Source organism: Pteropus vampyrus, unplaced genomic scaffold, assembly GCF_000151845.1.
Source record: "Pteropus vampyrus isolate Shadow unplaced genomic scaffold, Pvam_2.0 Scaffold633, whole genome shotgun sequence".
Classification (NCBI taxonomy): Eukaryota; Metazoa; Chordata; class Mammalia; order Chiroptera; family Pteropodidae; genus Pteropus; species Pteropus vampyrus.
Window position 1 is genome coordinate 777,784 of NW_011889414.1, and position 15,650 is coordinate 793,433.

At 36.7% G+C, this 15,650-nt stretch overlaps 1 protein-coding gene across 6 annotated transcripts in view; it reads left to right on the plus strand.

Annotated features, from left to right (window-relative positions):
• CBL (Cbl proto-oncogene) overlaps nt 1-15,650 on the plus strand; it is a 94,734-nt gene that overhangs the window by 70,278 nt on the left and 8,806 nt on the right. For all 6 annotated transcript variants that reach the window (XM_023525842.1, XM_011384916.2, XM_023525841.1 and 3 more), the window contains 6 exons: nt 3,384-3,515; nt 3,604-3,981; nt 5,740-5,834; nt 13,586-13,726; nt 14,099-14,199; nt 14,958-15,140. In XM_023525842.1, the coding sequence (XP_023381610.1) occupies nt 3,384-3,515; nt 3,604-3,981; nt 5,740-5,834; nt 13,586-13,726; nt 14,099-14,199; nt 14,958-15,140 (1,030 nt within the window). The remainder of the gene's footprint in view (nt 1-3,383; nt 3,516-3,603; nt 3,982-5,739; nt 5,835-13,585; nt 13,727-14,098; nt 14,200-14,957; nt 15,141-15,650) is intronic.

The window sequence follows — 15,650 nt, forward strand, 5'->3', positions numbered from 1 at the left end:
TTAGGTTCATCTTGTTTGGGACTCTGCACTTCCTGGGCTTGTTCATCTATTTCCTCTGCCAGGTTAGGGAAGTTTTCCGTCATTATTTCCCCAAATAGGTTTTCAATTCCTCTCTCTCTTCTTCTGGTACCCCTGTTGTGTGCATGTTGGTACACTTGATGTTGTCCCAGAGTCCCCTTAAACTATCCTCATTAGGATTCTTTTTTTTTTTCTTGTTGCTGTTCTGTTTGGGTGTTTTCTGCTACCTTACCTTCTAAATTGCTGATTGGATTCTCTGTTTCATCTAATCTACTGTTGATTCCCTCTAAGATATTCTTCATTTTGGTTATTGTATTCTTCATTTCTGACTGGTTCTTTTTTATGTTTCCTACTCCAGTTTTGTGTTTTCTGTCTCTTTGTTGAAGTTCTCACTGAGTTCATCTACTCTTCCCCTAAGTTCATTGAGCATCCTTATAACCAATGTTTTGAACTCTGCATCTGGTACATTGCTTGTCTCCATTGTTTTTTTTTTTTTCTGGAGCTTTGTTCTCATTTGGGACATGTTTCTTTGTCTCTTCATTTTTGCTGCCTCCCTACATTTGTTTCTATGTATTACATATGGCTGCTATGTCTCCCGGTGTTAGTAGAGTGTGGCCTTATGTAGTAGATATTCTGTGTGGCCTGGTGGAGCAGTCTCCCTGATCACCTGAGCCGGGTGCTCCAGGTATGTCCCTTGTATGAGTTGTATGTGCTCCCCTATTATATTTGAGCCTTGGTTACTGTTGACACATCAGTGGGAGAGATTGACTCTTAGGTTAATTGGTTGTGAGGACTGGCTGTGACTACAGTGGAGGATCTGTTGTGTAGGGGCTGACCCTACAGAGCAGATTTGCTTTAGCGGGGATCTGGTGCTTGTGCAGTCTGCCCTTTGGGTATGTCATTTGTGGAGGTGATTGGGTGGTGCTGTGGTATGGTCTGAAGCTGGCCACCGCCTGTGTTGATTCTAGGGCCTCTTGGGAGGGGCTCTGGTGTAAACTAAGGTCAGCCACTCCTTGTGACCAGCCCAGGGCTACTTGGTATGAGGTGCAAATTGATCTGTAGATGATTGCCACTTCTGCTGGTCTTGGAGGTGCCTAGGAGAGGATGAGCTGTGAGATTGAGGCTGGCTGCCACTAATGCTAAGCTTAAGGCTGCTTAGCAAGAGATAATTGGCACACCAAAGCCAGCTACTGCTTGTTTGGGGTTTGTGAACCTTTGAGAGATTTTAGAAAGTTTGCTTAGTAAGCCAGGCCAGGGCATTTTTTTGGAAGAGCTACTGGAAGTGGGTGAACAGGTCCTCGGGGGGGACAGGATCTCGGGGAATCACCAGGGCAAGGCAAACAGTGTTAGGTAGGTTGGTGGAGACTCAGATGGGGCCTGCCTTTCCATGCTTGTGCAGGCTAGATGCTGGCAGAGCTCAGCAAAACAAGAATGGCTTTTGCCAGCACTTCTGTCTGGGAGAAAGTCATCATCATGGGACTTTTTTTTGCCTCACCTGTGTGTTGTAGTGCCTATTTCTTGGCTCCCGTTTTTTCCTTCTCTTTGCTTTACTTCCTTGTTTGAGTGGAATATGTCCTCAAAATAGCTTTCTATGATAGGCGAGAGGTGAAATTTTTGAGATTTTTGGTATCTTAAAATGTCTTTAATCAACCCTAGAGTAATTTTTCTATTTGTTGCCCTGTTTCCTTTTAGCTCCAGAAGCTTTTGGGTTATTTTGCTTATCCTTGGTTCCCTGAAAATTTAAGGGTGTTTTGGTTCGTTTGTTTGTTTGTTTAGGTTTCCTTTTCTTCACTGGGCTAGCTCTACATTGAACTCTTTCAATGGATATTTATGTCCCTTAGGTCTTGGAAATGTCTTGTGTTATTTCTTTGATAATTTCTTCTCCATTTGTGTTTTTCTCCTTTTCTGTAACTTAATTATATGTTGATATAAAAGAACATTGCAGGGATTGGTTATGATGTGGTGCCATGAATTGAAGAATATGATTAGCTTAACCCTCTGTTGTACTTTAGGCATGAGAAAGAGGGATGGATGCTGAGAGGGATCAAAATAGGCAGAGAGGGCCTTTCAAATTGGAAAACAACTTGAGCAAAGGCAAACAGGTGAGAATTCTAGGATAGAGCATTGTGGGCAAGTGAGAGTTACTGATGAATGGTTTTTGAGCTAGTGAGTATTTACAATAGTTACGCAGGTAATGGTGAGCAAAAGGATTTGATGAAATAAACTAGAAGTTGGGGGAATAACTCCAAAGTGGTTTTGATAAGTCGAGTCCAAGATTGACAAATAGAATGAAAAGAAAGATATAGATATGGACGAATTAACAATATAGTGACTGACTAGAAATTGATGATAAATTGGTGAGAATTAGCTTGACTATAACTTTTCACTTTCTTAACCCTTGAGGTGTTTAGCTGCTCATCATATTCATTACTCATGCTCCATTGACATGGAGCCCATTTTCTTTAGTATGAGTAAAAACAAGTAGGCAATGATGAGGGCTTTCTTTAGTCTCATTCACTACCTAGCATTAATGGCAGGACTAAGTATGAGTGTGATCATTTTTCTATAATCTTACATAAGTGCTTGTAATACTTATTTGCCTCTATTTTATCTGCGTTGCTCTCTGTTATAGAATGCAAAGTAGCATTTTGTATGAATTACTGTATATCTTTTGACAGGTACTTGGACAAGCTTATCACATATTCATCACCCTACTATAGACAGGGAAATGGAAAAGGTTATATACATGTATTGTTTCTTCTAATTTGGCACCTCGTTTTTTAGAACACAAATAGACATAAAATTTTAATCTCTTTTATTTACTGAATTAAAATAACTTATTTTTTTCAGAAGTATTCAGTATGCTTTTTAGTGATAATATTTTCTTCTTACAGATTTCTTTTTTTCTCATAACAACCCACATTGATTTTATCATCTTTGATCTTTTATTGTTCTGCCCCTTAAACATTACTTTTTTAGGTGATTGGTTGAGGGGTTAATGTCTGCCCCTTTCTTTTTATATGGGTTCTGGTTTTTAATATGGAACAGATTTTTCTTTCTCTGAAGATGAGGAGGTGGAAAATTATTTTTAAAAAATTGTAAACTAGGAAGCTTTTTGTAGCACAGTCATTTCTAGATACGTTTGCCTGTAGCTTGCATCTGCATGATATTTCTGTGATTGAGACTGCCCTCTTATGGTGACATGAAAATAATTCAGGAAGTGCTACCCCAGGCCAAAGCCTGACCTCACTCACTGGTAGTTATAGTCAGTGTTAATATAGTGCTTGCTTTCTGCAGCTTTAGGAGTTGAAAGATGCCGCTCCCCCAAACAAGAATAACCTATTAGGAAATTTTCTTTGTGTTAGGTGGAACGCCCTCCTTCTCCATTCTCCATGACCCCACAAGCTTCCCTTCCCCCAGTGCCACCACGACTTGACCTTCTGCAACAACGAGTATCTATTCCTTCAAGTGCTTCTGGTCTTGGAACTGCTTCTAAGGTAAAGCATTATTCATTTCTATGGTTTTCCGATTCTTTATTATGGATTAGTAGGTTTTAATTGACTTGCTTCCATCATGCTTCCACAGGCTGCTTCTGGCTCCCTTCATAAGGACAAACCATTACCAATACCTCCCACACTTCGGGATCTTCCACCACCACCCCCTCCAGACCGGCCTTATTCTGTTGCAGCAGAAACCCGGCCTCAGAGACGCCCTTTGCCTTGTACACCAGGCGACTGTCCATCCAGGGACAAACTGCCTCCTGTCCCCTCTAGCCGCGTTGGGGAATTATGGCTGCCTCGGCCAATTCCCAAAGTACCAGTAGTTGCCCCAAACCCTAGTGACCCCTGGAAAGGGAGAGAATTAACCAACCGGCACTCACTTCCATTTTCATTACCCTCACAAATGGAACCCAGAATAGATGTGCCTAGGCCCGGAAGCACATTGAATCTGGATACCTCCATGGTGAGTCCTGATTTTGAAATTATTTAGCCTATTAAATATATTCGTAGATGGCATTTATAAGGGTCAAAGTTTTGTGATAGGTTCTGCATAGGATTCAGAGATAATATAATCCTTACTCTCAAGGAGTATACATTTTAATATAGCAGATAAGACATGTTAGTAAATAATATGTGTGTGTGTGCGTGCGCATGCGTGTGCGTGCACATATGCACCATGAGTAGTATAAATAAAAAGCACTTAAGTTTTAGAGAAAGCAGGGATTATTTCCAGATAGAGCAAGCATGAGGGCTTTATGGAAAGAGTGGCATCTGAATTTGAAGTATTCTTTCCAAAGTGACTACAGTTTTAAATCAATCAGAGCTGCAATGACAGAAATGCTTAAAGTGTATAGTGGAACAAAAATTAGTTTTTTGAGTGGAGCAGAAATTTTGAATGTCAAAGTAGGAAAAAGGCCTAGAAAGAGCATTAGTACTAGATTAGAGGGCTTTGAATACTCCATCCCAAAAGAATTCGGATTTTTTTTAGTAGGAAATGAGTATTTATTTGAAGGTTTTAAATTAATGGAGTGACATGACCAAAATGATGGTTTAAAGAGATGAATCTAATAGTCGTATGCAAAAGGGATTGATAAGAGAATAGATCGAAAAAAGACAGATTAGGGGTCCATCGTATAAGCATGAGATAAGGAGTTCAGAACTGGGAGTGGGATAATGTGTATTCATTTTTTTGTTGGTTCATTTATGCACTCAACAAAAACTCTTGCTCTCATAAACTTTACATTCTAGTGCAGGAAAGACAGAAAATAAACAAGATAAGTTCATAAGACATACAGGATGTCTTAGCTGGTGAGCGCTATGGAGAAAAGTATCACAAAAAAAGGGATATTGGGACAGCTGAGGTTGGGGTGGGTTTACATGGAGGAATGGGGCACAATTCTGAGGAAAGACCTGGAGCGATGGGGAGAGTGAGCTGTGTTAATTCTGGGGGAAGACCGTTCCAGGATGAAGGGAAAAGAAAGTGAGTTTGGGAGAGTCTATTTGAGGAATAACAAAGGGGTTTAGTATAGTTGGTGCCAACTAAGCAAGAGGACGAATAGTTGTCTGTGAGCAGATGGGAGCAGCCAGATTGGGTAGAGTCTTTAGATGATGGGAAACAAAAATAAAAATAAGGCTTGAAAGCAGTCTGTGGGTTGGAAAAAGGACAAGAAGTCACACACACACACCCCCTGAGGTTTTGACCTTGCTTAACTAGGGACATGTTGCATTTGAGACAAGCCATTGAAGAGTTGGCCAGTAGGTAGTTGGAAAAGATGAAATTAGAAGAGTGAAGGAATAAACTGCATATTTCTTGGTTGCAAGGCAAGGGACAGGGGTAACTTAGATTTAAGTAGTATCTATTTGATAAGCAGTCTAATTATGGATTAGATTTGACTTTCTGATGGCATCAATGTAGAAAGATGTACAGATTTTTAAACTAGAAATGGTACTTTTTTAGCCAGGTTCTTCAAATCTTTCTAGAATTAACAAAACAAAACTCCATTTCCTTGGCTCTTTTTAGATCTCTATCTCCTTAACCCTTACATTTGAGCTTTCTTCAAAGCCTGAAAGGAGCTATGCTTTTGTCAGGTGTAATAACCCCCGAGCATGGCGTTGAGAATGAGGTCTGTGTCTTTATTATTGTCCTTATTATTTTGAATAGGTTAAATAAGAGACATGTAGCTGTGTTAAGAAGGTCCTTTTTCAACACTTTTCTTTCCAGAATATGAATAGCAGTCCATTGCCAGGTCCAGAGTGTGAGCACTCCAAAATCAAACCTTCTGCATCTGCCAGTGCCATTTATTCTCTAGCTGCCAGGTAAGTTTACTAAAGCTGTATTTCATACAGTGGAGTTGGTTCTTATAGAAAATTGAGAAAACCCAGAGGAATATGAAGAAGAAAATAAAAATTGATCTGTATTTGCATCATGTAAAAAGTATCCTGTTTTATGTTTTGGACTGTGTCTTTACATTCTTTGTGTACATGTACATAGATCAGTCTTTCTGGGGTTCATCAACTTTATTAATCTTTTCAAAGAAGCAATTTTGGTTTTGCTGATTTTTTTTAAAAAAGATTCTTAATTCTTATAATTTTTGTTTTAATTCTTAAGTATCTCCTTTTTTTGTGGTAAAATACACATAACATAAAAGTTACCTTCTTACCCATTTATAAGTGTATGGTTTAATGGTATTAAATACATTCATATTGTACAATCATTACCACTATCCATCTCCATAACTCTTCATTTTGTGAAACTCTTTACCTATTAAACAGTAATTTTCCATTTCCCCCTTCCCCCAGCTCCTGATAGCCACTATTATACTTTCTGTCTTTGTGATTTTTGACTACTATAAATAGTTAATGTAAGTGGAATCACGTAGTATTTGTCTTTTTGTGACTGGCTTATTTCACTTAGCATAATGTCTTCAAGATTTGTCATGTCGTAGCACATTGCAAAACTTCCTTCCTTTTAAAGGCCAAATAATGTTCCGTTGCATGTATATGTGACGTTTTGCCTATCCATTTTTTAGTTGATGGAAACTTGGGTTGCTTCTATGTTTTAGCTATTGTAAATGATGCTTCTATGAACATGGGTGAGCAATATCTCTTTGACATCCAACTTTCAATTATTTTGTGTATATACTCAAAGGCTGAATTGCTGGGTCATATGGCACCACCATACTGTTTTTCATAGCAGCTGTACCATTTTACATCTCCACCAATGGTATACCAGGGTTCCAGTTTCCCCCAATTTTTTTTACCAATACTTGTTATTTTCTGGTTTCTTTTTTTTTATAGTAGCCATACTAATAGTGTGAGGCGGTATCTCATTGTAGTTTTGATTTGCATTTCCCTAATGATTAGTGATGTTGAGCATCTTTTCATGTGCTTATTGGTCATTCATATATTTTCTTTGGGGAAATGTCTATTTAAGGCCTTTGCCTATTTTTTAATAAGGTTGTTTGTGTTGAATTTTAGAAGTTTGCTACATATTCTGGATGTTAATCCTGTATCAGATATATGATTCACAAATATTTTCTCCCATTCTATAGGTTGCCATTTTATTCTGGATAGTGTCTTGATGCATAAAATTTTTAAACTTTCACAGAGTCCAATTTGTCTGTTTTTTCTTTTGTTACCTATGCTTTTGAATATGATGCTTGCTATGAGTTTTTTATATATGGCTTTTATTATGTAGAGATACTTTCTGTTTCTATTTTGTTGAATGTTTTTATCATGAAATGGTGTTAAATTTTGTTAAATGCTTTTTCTGCATCAGGATGATTGTGTGAATTTTTTTCCTTCTTTTTCTTGATTATATTGATCAGTTTTCATATGTTGAACAATCACAACATTCCAGGTATTAACTCACTTGGTCATTGGGTATAATCCTTTTAATATACTGCTGAATTTTTTTTGCTGGTATTTTGTTGGAGACTTTTGCATCAGTTTATATTCATAAGGGATAGTGGTCTGTAGTTTTCTTGTATCTTTGTCTGACTTTATCATGATTATGCTAGCATCATTGAATGAGAAAGAGTTCCCTCTTCAATTTTGGGGGGAAGTTTTAGAAGGGTTGATATTAGTTCTTTATTAAATGTCTGGTAGAGTTTACCAGAAAGCCATCAAGAACAGGGCTTTATTGGGAGATTTTGTTTACTGATTCAATCTTACTAGTTATAGGTCTATTCAGATTTTCTATTTCTTTGTGATGTAGCCTTGGTAAATTTTGTGTTTGTAGAAATTTGCTCATTTCATCTAGGTTGTCCAGTTTTTTGGCTTACAACTGTTCATAGTACTCACTTATAATTCTCTTTATTTCTGTAGAATTGGAAGTAACGTCCCACCTTCATTTCTGATTTTATTAATTTGAGTCTTCTCTCTTTTTTCTTAGTCCATTTAGATAAACTTTGTCAGTTTTGTTGATCTTTTCAAAGAACCAACTTTTGGTTTCATTGATTTTTTTTTTCTCTAATGTTTTTCTATTCTCTCATTTATCTCTGCTCTGATCTTTACTATTTCCTTCCTTCTGCTAGCTTTGGGTTTAGTTGATTCTTTTTCCAGTTTCTTAAGTTGTAAAGTTAAGCTTGTTGATTTGAGATTTTTCCTATTTTCTTATTGTAAGCGTTTAGAGCTATAAATTTCCCCCTCACCACTACTTTTGCTAAGTTTCGGTATGTTGTGTTTTTGATTTCACTTGCCTCCAAGTATTTTATAATTTCCCTTGTAATTTCTTCTTCAATCAGTTGATTGTTTAAAAATGTATTGTTTAATTTCCACAATTTTGTGAGTTTTCAGTTTTATTTTTGTTACTGATATCTAACTTCATCCTGTAATGGGCAGAAAAGATACTTTGTATGATATCTGTCTTTTAAAATCTGTTGAGACTTAAATTACGGTCTAACATAGTGTCTATCTGGAAACTGTCCCACGTGCACTTGAGAAGAATGATCTAAGATCAGCGTGTTAGCACAGTCGGTTTCTTATGGTGTGGAGTCTTCCTGGCTTGTAAGCTTGCATAGCCTTCTCGCTACGTCTTCACATGGCTTTACCTTGGTATGTGTACAAGGGATGAGATATAGAGAACATTAGCAAGCTCTCTGGTGTCTCTTCTTATAAGAACACCAATCCTATTTTAGTGCCCCACCCTTATGACCCCATCCAATCTTAATTACTTCCTCAGAGGCCCCATCTCCAAATACAATGAGGATTAGGGCTTCAACTTATGAATTTTGGAGGACACAGACCTTTGGTCTATAACAAATGCTTTAGCTGCATTCTACAAATTTGGATATGTCTTATTTTCATTATTATTCATGTAAAAATATATGCTTTTGCTATTTGTGATTTCTTGTTTGATTCATCTGTTATTTATGTATTGCCCGATTTTCAAACATTGGAAAATTTTCTAGTTGTCCTGTTAATGAAGCTTTCTAGTTTCATTCCAGTATGGTCAGAAAACCATACTCTGTTATTTTAACTTGTAACATTTGGAGACCTTCTTTATTGACTAGTTTATGATAAATTCCAGTAATATCTGCCACTTTTAAATATAAGAACGTGCAATTTGCAGTTGTTGGGCATAGCATTCTGTATATGTTGATGAGGGCAAGTTCGTTAATCGTGTTCAAATCTTCTATCTCCCTCCTGATTTTTTTAGCGTACACGTTCTATCAGATAATAAGAGGAGTGTATTAAATTCTCCCACTTATAATTGTGGGTCCCTTTTTCCCTTTTATTTTATCCACTTGTATTGTATATGTATCTTATGTAATTAGGGTAGATAGAATTTTAGAATTGATACTAAATGATAATTTTTTTATTATCCACTACTCTCCTTTAAGTCTGCTTTGTCTTATATGAAAATGGCTACATCAGCTCTCTTTTCGTATTTGCATGATCTTTTACCATCTTTTTACTTTCAATTTTTCTGTGTTCTTATGTTTTAGGTATGTTTCTCATAAGCAGTATATACTTTTGCCCTTAAATCCAGTTTAGCATTCTTTATCTTATAGTTTGAATATTTTTTCTACTCTATTATCCATCTTTGATTTGTGCATTTTTTTTACTTTCTTGCTTTCTTTTAAATTATTTTTATTATACCGTTTCACCCCTTCTGTTATTCTTTTAATAGTTGTCCTGGGGATCATGCACCCTTGACTCATTAGAGTCTACTTCAAATCAGTGCTACTTAACACTTCTTGGACATTTAAATCCCCCCACCTATTTATCCTGTAGTACTCCTCGTTTCTTATGGCTTTGCCATGCTTCCATCTGGAATCTTTTACCTTCTGCCCAAAGAACTTCCTTTAGAGAGATAGAGACAGAGTGTGAGTGTATGGATGTGAGTGTGGGTGTGTCTTTTCTATCAATGGACTCTCCCAGCTTTTGACAAAAAGTACCTTCTATTTGATGGAAAATATATTTATTTTTCTATATATATATATTTTTTTAAAGATATTTTCACTGAGTGTAATATTTTGAACAGGAGTTATTTTCTTTTAGCATTTGAAAAATATTCTGCTGCCTTCCTGCTTCCATTGTTTCTGTTGAAAAATTAGCTCTCAGGCTTAAATTTGCTCTTTTAAAGGTATTATTTCTTTTCTGGGTACTTATGAGACCTCTTTGTCTTTGTATCCCAACAGTTTTACTATAATCCTCCTATGTAGTTTTCTTTATATTTATTCTTCTTAAGATATGTAGACTTTGTTAATTTTGTAGTTTGATGTTTGTAATCAGTTTTAGAAAATTCTAGGCCACTGTTTCTTAAAATAGACTGAATAATGCATTCTCTTTCTCCTCTCCTACTGTGACTCCAGTTATCTGAATGTTCAACCTTTCAGCATCCCTAACATAGCTGTTATACTCATGTGTTTTCCATTCTTTTTCTTCTCTTTAATATGAATCATTTCTGCTATGTTCCAATTCCCTAATCTTCTCTTTTGTGGTTTCTCATCTGCCCTAAATCTATCTTTTGAATTTGTATTTTCAGATACCGTGTTTTTATGTTCTAGAATTTCTGTGATTTTAAAAAATTTATTCATTATAGTTTTCTAATAAAATTCTCTATCCTCCTTTTTATTGAACATATAAATTACAATTATAATCTAAAGGGCATATTTTGTTAATTTCAGCGTTTGTCTCTCCAGTTTGGCAAGACAACCAAAATATCTATTTACCACCTCAACTGCTGTTTTCTGCTTGGTTTCTCAGACTCTAACCCCATGTATACACAGTTTAGGGATTAGTAATAACTAGGGAAAATTGCAGGCAGAATTCTCTGCTATTCCTTTTTTCAGGATTTTTGGTCCCTCACAGATTGTCCATCTTGGTACCCCAAAATTCTAGCCCTTCTTTCCTCAGCCTATTGAAACTACTTTGAAACCCCAAGTTTAGAACCACTAATATGAGTCTTACCTTGGTGTATTCTCTCTGGAATCTCGGCCTCTTTAGTCGTGGCTGTCTAGTGGCTCACCAATGCCTTTCTTTTGTATTTTATCCTGCTTAAATTTCTAGCTAGCTATTCTAGGCAGATGGTTAGATGATGCTTGCTACTTGCCCATAGCTCTAAACATGTAAAATATATATATATTAAATCAAGATATAGTTTTGTAGTCTCTCTCTTTTAAAACTTACCATTATTATCTTGAGCATTTCTCCTTATCATTTAAAAAGTTCTTCAAAATCTCCCCCTACCCCACCCCTGGGGGAAAGCACCAAAGAAGGGGAAGGGCAAGGGCAAGGGAGGGAGAGAAAAAGGGGAGGTCAAAATCCTTACTTTTAGTGATTACATATTATTATATGTGATTATAACCACATACTTAATCATTCCCCTGTTGTTTGATATTTATTTTGTTTAAAAGCTTTTATTTCTAATAAATTTGCTTCAGTGAACATCTTTGGACATAATCAGAGATCCAAAGTAGAATTATTGTGATGAAAGCATGTGAATTTTTTAAAGTATGTATTACCAAAATGCTTAATGAAAAGGCACAATTTTATATATTTTTTAACATCAACAAGAAATTATAATTAAAGCTTTTTGATTGCCCTTTTAATGACCCTTTTTGTCAAAGTAATGTGTTAGAGAATTTTTAGAAAATACAGGTAAATGATGCTGGGCATGGGAGGAGAGAAAGGGGGGATCAAATAGAAGAAATAGAAGTTATCCATAACCTTAACACCTAGAGTCAGATAATAGTTAGCAATGTGATGTGTGTTCGTTCATTGCCATTTCTCTGTGTATGAAATCATATTTTATATGCTGTTTTTCCCCAGGAATATCTTGAACATTCTTAGGGTATCATTATATTCTTCTACTACAATGATTTTCAAATTATTTTTATTGATTGCAAAGCAGTGGAATTGACTTAAGTTGTAACCTCAATATGTGAAATAGATAAGACCTGAGGTAGAAACAGAAGTAGCCCTCTGAGGCCCCTGCTTTTGGAACCTCTAAAGCACTGAGGGACACAGTTGACTTCAGGTATATTGCCGTATGAATAATTCAAAATTTAATCAATACACGATTACTTGACAGGTTGCCTATTTTTTGAATATTATAAATAATGCTATAGTGAATATTCTTGATTATTTCCCCAGGGGAAATTCTTAGAAATGGAATTTCTGAGTACAAGGGTTTGCATGTTGTATGTTTGGTTAAATACTTTTGCTGAATTACACTCCAGAAAAGTTATACCAATTTCTTATTTCTAAAACTGTTTAAGAAAGTACCCATTTTCCCCACATTTTCACTAGTACTTGGTATTTTTTGTTAATCTTTATGGATCATTTCTCCCCCAGCATTTTATTATGAAAAGTTTCAAACATAGAGTAAAGATGAAAGATTTTTTACAGTGAACATTAGTATACTCACCACCTGGATTCTACTGTTACTATTTTATTATACTTGTTTTATCTACACTTCTATCTATCATTATCCTAAGAAAGGTTGATAAGAGATGATAAGAGATCCATCAGCCTTTCTTACAATAAATAAAGTAAGACACATTTTCAAGACATAGCGTAGATAGCTGTACACTTCAGCCTCAGAACTTCAGCATGCAATGCACAAATAATAAAGGTAACATGTAGACATAAGAAAAAAATCTCAAGTGAGATAGATTATAGGGACTGTCATCTGTTAAGTTTTTGTAGCATTTAAGTATTTTGTAATAAGCAGCTTTTGCTTTAATAATTAGTAAAAATAAACATCAAGTAAACACAGATAGGCAGATCTAATAGGTGTTTCTTACAGATTAGAATGTGCAAAAGCATAAAGAGGAAGGGGAGGAGAAACACTCATTAACTCATATTCCCAGAGTCAGTGTTGTAAGCACATGTATGTTTCTTATATAATTGAATGGGGATTTTGTCTTAATTTTATTTTGTTTTTTCTTTGTCTAGTTTCAGAGGGTGGGGTGGTAGGAGAGGATTTGTTTAAAAAACTTCTAGGTGAGAGTTATATATGAGTATCAATGGCAAGATCCCTGACGCCAGGGTCAGAAGATGTGGGATCTAGTCCCAGATGATGCAAACTACTAAGGCACCTTATCTCTTTTATTCATATTTTTCTTGTATAAAATGAGAAGATACATTTATACTATCAGATAACATATGAGAAAGCTTTTAACAAGCTGTATATTCTTTGAAACCATAGGTAGATTTTTAAATTGATATTTGTATACATTCTTAGCATATTGTCAGAAAACCACTTGCTGTTTCTTATTCATGCCTAGTTAAAGGAAAACTGGCATACTAGCTCTTGGACTGGGACTCTAACTTATTTAGGGACAGAGTCTAAACGGTATGAAGTATTATCCCAGTGTAACACAATCTCAAACATGATAGCCACACCTTTGGTCAACTAAAAGTGAAAATTTAAGTTAGTGTGTTTTTAATAAGTACCTATCTTAGCCAGGAGTAATAATAGATTTCTAGGTGGCATCCATTTTGCCATGTCAAATTTGAGTTATGATCTGTTTTGAAGCCACTTATTTCATATTTTAATGTTTTTCAGCTTGTTAATTTTTGTTTTCTTTTTTTGGTTTTTATTCTTCATCTTCCAGACCTCTTCCGATGCCAAAGCTGCCACCTGGGGAGCAGTGTGAGCACGAGGAGGACACAGAGTATATGACTCCCTCCTCTAGGCCTCTAGGGCTTCAAAAGCCAGATGCAAAATGGCCTTTGGAGATAACTCAGTGTTCACGGTAAGTTTGCAACAATCCTGTTTTGGAATTCAGTTGACACCACTCATCTACTTGGCTTGCTACCTTCACATATTGTTATCCACCCAGAATTAAAGCAGAGAGATATATCTAGCTCCTACTATTGAAGGTTCTTAAAGCTGTAAGCAATTCCAATTATGTTTCCTGAACATCACAGTAATCTCAAAAACACATATCTGTTAATCATCATAAGAGTCAGTCTTACAACATTACTTAGCGATAACTGGTAAAAGGGGAATGTTATCTTGATAGAATCAGGGTCTAGAGTAGTTGTGGATAGATGAATCTTAATAAGTTTGCAGATAACAGAGTTCTGTTTCAAAAAGTCATTGTGCCATTTTCCTTTCGGGTCAGAGTGTGTGATTGTGACCAGCAGATTGATAGCTGTACATATGAAGCAATGTATAATATTCAATCCCAGGCAGTGCCATCTGTGACAGAGAGCAGCACCTTTGGTGAGTAGCTTTTCTGCTACTTTAAAAATTGTTGATGTGCCGTAGGAATGAGCCTGTAATATTTGGGTAATGAGGTAGCTTAATCTAAGCAGGAAATTCTTTTAAATAATTTTGTTTGCAAAATATCTTTGATCCATGGGCAGTAAAACTACCTCTTCTCTTTTATTTCCTATTCATACAGCTAGTTCCTTTGTGCTTTTTCATCCTTTCTGAGCCTGGAAACATTTGTGTTATATGACCTGGAACTGCAATGCTGGCAGCTCCATCTTATTCCCATTGCTTTTTGCATTGATGAAATTCTTTTGTGTGAGGGTGATGAATACTCAATTCCCATATTAACTAGTTTACCAAGTAGAGAGTTTAAGAAGGCAGCATACATAGGGCCCGTTGGCTGACCTTCCAAGGTGACATGCAGATAGAAATGTTGAGTGAATGCCATAAAGTGGCACTTGAGTCTTTTGTATAAGTGGCTATTAACCTTGGCAAGGGAGCTTTTGACATGTTCAGAAAGGTAGAGCTGCAGGATTAGTGCAGATTTTATTTTCTGTTTCTTTGATCTCCAGCCATATGGGGTGTTTGGGTATATTTATCTCTACCTCACATGGTGTTTGGCTCGTAGTAGACATTTGGTAACTCTTTGACTCTGGGCATGCATGCATACATGCATGCATGAATGAATGGATGGATAACCCTATGTTGAAATGTGTTAGAAGGTGAAGTATGTAAAAAAGAAGATAACTGCACAAACTTTTCTCTAGGTGAAGGGAATTTGGTTGCAGACCATGCCAGCACTGGCCCTGAGGAATCAGAAAATGATGATGATGGGTATGATGTTCCTAAGCCACCTGTGCCAGCAGTGCTTGCCCGCCGAACTCTGTCAGATATCTCTAATGCCAGCTCCTCCTTTGGCTGGTTGTCTCTGGAAGGTGATCCCACAACAAGTGAGTCTCCAGGCTACATTGGGCTTGTACTGAATTGCTGTATGGCTTCTACTGAAATAGAGATGACTGATTGCTTGGTGACAATAAGTCAGTAGCTGGAAGTAGTAGACTAAAAAGTATGTCTAAATGAGAGGAAAGCAGGTCCTGGGCCCCAAATTAGGGAGATAAATTGTAGTCAGATGCTGTAGGATTTTGCCAGACTTAGAAATGAGATTGCACCTTAAACCATGGCTCCTCCTGTGCTGGGGGTAAGCAGGGCCTCTGACTCTTCTGAGTGCGCATTAAGACAGTGGTTATTAAGCTTAACAGTTCAGACCACACATTCCTGACTTCCGGGCCCCATCTCACTGGAAAAGAGGTGTGCTGTCTCTGGGAAGCACACTGAATGGGCCTGGAGCCAGCCCATATGTGGGCCTCGACTATCAAGTGCTGCTTTTCTTGCACCTGTGTCTGCCTGGTAGCTTAGCAGCCAGAATTTCTGTCACTTGGAAATCGAAGATAGCCTTCAGG